This window comes from Bidens hawaiensis, unplaced genomic scaffold (genome assembly GCF_021521415.1).
Source record: "Bidens hawaiensis isolate Kalapana, Puna unplaced genomic scaffold, B.hawaiensis_p1.1 tig00023055_1, whole genome shotgun sequence".
Lineage (NCBI taxonomy): Eukaryota > Viridiplantae > Streptophyta > Magnoliopsida > Asterales > Asteraceae > Bidens > Bidens hawaiensis.
In genome coordinates this window covers 305450-309889 of record NW_027493608.1, presented here as the reverse complement: position 1 = coordinate 309889, position 4440 = coordinate 305450, and the positions used below count along the sequence as shown (strand labels likewise).

The 4440-nt window shown below is 35.5% G+C and overlaps 1 protein-coding gene across 1 annotated transcript; it reads right to left on the bottom strand.

The window, feature by feature from the left end:
- Positions 1-1483: 1483 nt before the first annotated feature.
- LOC143566850 (GDSL esterase/lipase At3g50400-like) lies at positions 1484-3269 on the bottom strand. The gene is made up of 3 exons (XM_077053431.1): positions 3143-3269; positions 2419-3045; positions 1484-1713 (listed from the first exon to the last, which is right to left on the bottom strand). The coding sequence occupies exons 1-3, from the start codon at positions 3267-3269 to the stop codon at positions 1484-1486; spliced, it is 984 nt and encodes a 327-aa protein (XP_076909546.1).
- Between the last annotated feature and the right edge of the window lie 1171 nt (positions 3270-4440).

Below are 4440 nucleotides of genomic sequence, written 5' to 3'. Positions count from 1 at the left end.
ATCATCACAACGTTTTGGTTGGCAGTTAAAACCATCTACAATTGAACAATTACATCAGTGAAAAAATATCGACAAAACTCAATTACTATTGATGACCAAATTACTATTAATGCTCCGCTACCACTAACACTATTGCAAGTTACTACTCACTAGCAGCTATTCCCATGGAACATGGTTCGGTCGTTGCCCTCGAACTCCCACCAAGGGGGCGGCAAGCCCTCTTGGAACCCTTGCTAAGGAAGCGTTGTCGCCTTGAACTCTACGTTCGTTGGTGCATGAATTAAGAATAGTAACGAATGATATGTACTTACCTACTAACTCGTATCAATATTTTCTTCTTATTACCATATGGTCTTAAGTAAATCCAGTTATACTAAATAGATCATGAAGATACTAATTTACCAGCAAATGCCCAACGTTGCATGATATGTATATGGATTCCAGATTATCCCCAATTTCAAGGGTTGAGTAGTCTTTTAAGGGGTTGTTCTTAATATTAATAGTGTGAATCCAGCGGGTACTGCACTTGGTGTTATCAGCCCACATAAATCTACATTAATTGGCCCGGTACTTGGCTTGGGTTGGAAATAGAAATCTTCTCTATATTCCCACCAAGCATGCCTCACACATTTGTGTGTTGTTATTTATCAAAGGTATTCCATGAGCTAGCTTGGTTTGTGTCATCGATCTCGTTTATTGCTCCGAAGTTGAGATGACCGGACATACATGCCAAATCTATGTCTTCCCGTCTATTTTATTATGTAAACAAGCAGGTGTCACGATTTGTAACTTAATTTTATATAAACTTTTTGATGCTCTCCCGGCCCTTAATAACAAATCGAGCTGCATTTTTCCCATACATATTCATAACCACTCACTATGCTCAAATTGGCTCTCATTAAAGCCAGTTGAGGGTGTTAATCGGTATCTTGGATGCAAGATGATAACTCATAACAGTTAAAAGAGAACCAATGGGTAAGATATAGATAAGTCTTAGTGATATTTGAGTTCGGGTTAGTACTTCAAGTAGGTGCCTTAACTCTTATCTTCCAAGTTATGTTTAGTATAAAACTTTATGCCTTAACTCTTAACTCTTATCTTCCAAGTTATATAGTAGGGTTTTTGTTTTGTTGTTATGCATTATTTTGAGAGTTTACTGATAAAGAAAAGACTCGGTAGTTCTTGTCACTACAAATCCCTTCTGTTATTCGTTTATTTTGTTTAACAAAGATCTGGGCCAACACGTGTAAGTAATCCCGCACAAGGCTTAATTATCCTCTGCGTGTTAGAATCTATTATATTGTTTCAAAATAGGCTATGTGTCGTGGCTTAATTATTTCACAACAAAGGTGTAATATATACTCTCACTACAAAATAATTTAGTGAATAGACAACTGGAAACGGAGACAAATAACAAATTGTAGGTAGAATCTATTAATATTTCCCCCTTCATTCTAAATCTAAGTTGCTTGGTTTGGATGAATCACACTGAAGATACTAAGTTCTGAACTGTGGTAGGTCGACAGATGTCTGGCAACAATTCCCCAGACCAGGCTGAGTCAGCAATCAGTGAGCTGACTGCAAGTCCAGGGTTGAATTGATCCCACCACACATGGGTTGAAGGATCTGCACAAGCCAAATTCATGGACATGCACCCTCTCAAACCAGAATCCGTGCCTTCCCCGCAACACGCATTCTTCACATTCTTAATTCCTGCAAAATGTACCAGAATGCATGTTAGAATCCTTTTATATATTTGATTCAATTGATACTTCCTCACTGATGAAACTCACTGTGCTCTTAATCTATCGAATTTTCTAGTTGGAATTGTGTGATTACGTCTTTTATACGTCCTATGCATTAGACATAGGTTTTAGCATACTTCCCGCATTAGGATTTTAAATCAAAAAAAAAAAAAAAAAAAAAAAAAAATCTTTCTTTTTTGTTAAAATTGTCCGGATTTTAAATCGGCTTTAAAAAGCCCCATAACATTGAGTTAGTGCCAGTTACCAAATGTTTTTTACACGCATGTCTTAATCGCTTCTAGGAGAAAGACAGATAAAAGTCTTTTGGTTCTAGGCGATTCGTCATTTGAAAAGGTGGAACCTAAAGTGTTTCGTGTGAGAACTTGTCTGGTAAGTTGGACAAGTGCTGACATGAACTATAAATATTTTAGGTTCTGTCATTTCAAATGGCTGCTCCCTAGAAACCATAAGACTTTCCTCTCCCTCCTACTCTCCTAGAATCCATCATGCATTCGTTTTTTTTCCATTTTGAAAAATAATAAAAATTCACCGGTTACCTTTAAAGGTTCAAAATGAATTTTAATCATGATCTGAGATTCTGATCACAAAAACGAGTTAGGAGCGTTGCAGGGGCATATATCTTTTAGATACTAAAATATAGTTTCAGTCATACCATAGGTGCTCGGGTTATTGATGATCTCCATCATAGGGCGATAAAAGTCACAAAAGATCAACTGAGCATCAGATAATTTCATACCAAGCCGAACAATGCGTTGTTCTAAATAAGCATTATACTCCAAAACAAAGTTGTTAATGTCAGCTGCACAAACCACCTCGTCTGCAACTGAACCGTTGGTAGCATGCAGAAACCTTGGTGCACATCCTAAAGGAAGTATGCCCATAAACACAAACTTCCTCACATTTGAATCATAAAGATACTCAATAGCATTAGTCATTTGATCCACCAATATCCTAGACAGCTTTTCGGCATCGGATCCTGGACCATTGGTGGATTTTCTTTGGAAAAGATTAATGTAGTCATCTTTGCCAAATGATATGTAGAAGAGGGTGGAGGATCTGATAAACTCATTTGCGGTTTCTTGGCTGAGTTCTAGTTGTAAAAGCTGAAAAATCTCGAACACTTGGCGAAGCTGTTGGTTGAGTGACTGGAGGAGTGGAGTGGTTGGATTGCTCAAGATGGTGGCTCCGGTTGACCCGAGGTTTATGCCCCGTTCTAGCACCTCTGAGGAACCATTTTGGCTATAGAATGGTATGGGATATGGCAATCCAATCTTTTTTGCTACATCAACATTTAGATTATGAAATGTTATATATTTAAGCTAATACCAATTAAGCGCGACGGCATTAAACAAAGTGATTAAGCGTGACAAAATTACCTAGAAGGTGTGGAAGAATGGAGGAAGGCGAACCCTCGCAAGGGTGTAACGAAAGGTTACGAAGGAGATAAGGGAAAAAGAGTGTGTTTTCTCCACAATCAACAGTTGAATCTCCCATTATATACATGGCCTTCACGTTACTTACTGTTATGTTGCTATGCGCCAATTTTGTAAATATTATGGTGATAATAGGAAGAAGAATATAGATTTTCATTCTATGTGTCTTCATCATTTCTAGTTCTTTTCTGTCTCTTATTTATTACTCTCAATAAGGTCCCTTTATATTGATTCAAAGCCAAATAAACAGTTTGTGTTTAGTTTAAAATATAATGAATTAATAAAACATACCAAAGGTCATCATGGTAGTTTCATTAAAAATTTAGAGATTGTTGGTCATCAGATTTTCCCCTATTTGGAATCTGACTAGAATTTGAAGACATGTAGATGTGCATGTATAAGGAACATAATTAGGTACATCATGAGTTTATGTTCAATTCTCTACCCGGCCATTTACGGATCAACTAATTTAAACAAACTTTGAATTTGATTTAATGGCAAAGACAAGCCACCCAAAGGTGACGATTAGCATTCCTTTGGGTAAAGAATATGGGAAAAAATGATCGGATTAGATTGAGAGGCGGTATTGCAATTTTTTATTTTAAATCACCGTAGTCTAATTTGATGTGTATGTTGTAATCGGGTGTAGTATTAGTGGTGTAACATGCTCAAGTTATCTATGTAGTAAACTAAATTAGTAAGATATACGCTGGAATTTAATATATATAAAAAACTAGCTTTAAAGCCCGTGTAACATACAAGATGATTCAAATAATAAAGTTATAAATAAAGTAAATAAGTACATACTGTATATGAAAAAATGATTGCATCTATGCTTATATCTATAGTGTGTGTACATAAATTGATTTTATTTAAATCAAAAAATGATTTTTTTTCAAAAAAAAATAAACTTTATAAATAATAATAATAATAATAACAATAACGCAAGTGTAAAAACATACTTGAAAGTCCATCTATTGGAAATTTTATTCTGGGTATCATATATATTTATATATAATTGAAAGAATTTTGATTATGAACCAATTTTAAAAAAGACTTTTCATACAATAATAGTTCTAAGCTACACAATGAAAATAATTTTTATAAGCACAATATCCTTATGCACCCATTTCACATACTAGGCGTAGCTGGTGTATTCGGCGGCTCCCTATTTAGTGCTATACATGGTTCTTTGGTAACCTCTAGTTTGATCAGGGAAACCACAGAAAATGAATCTGCTA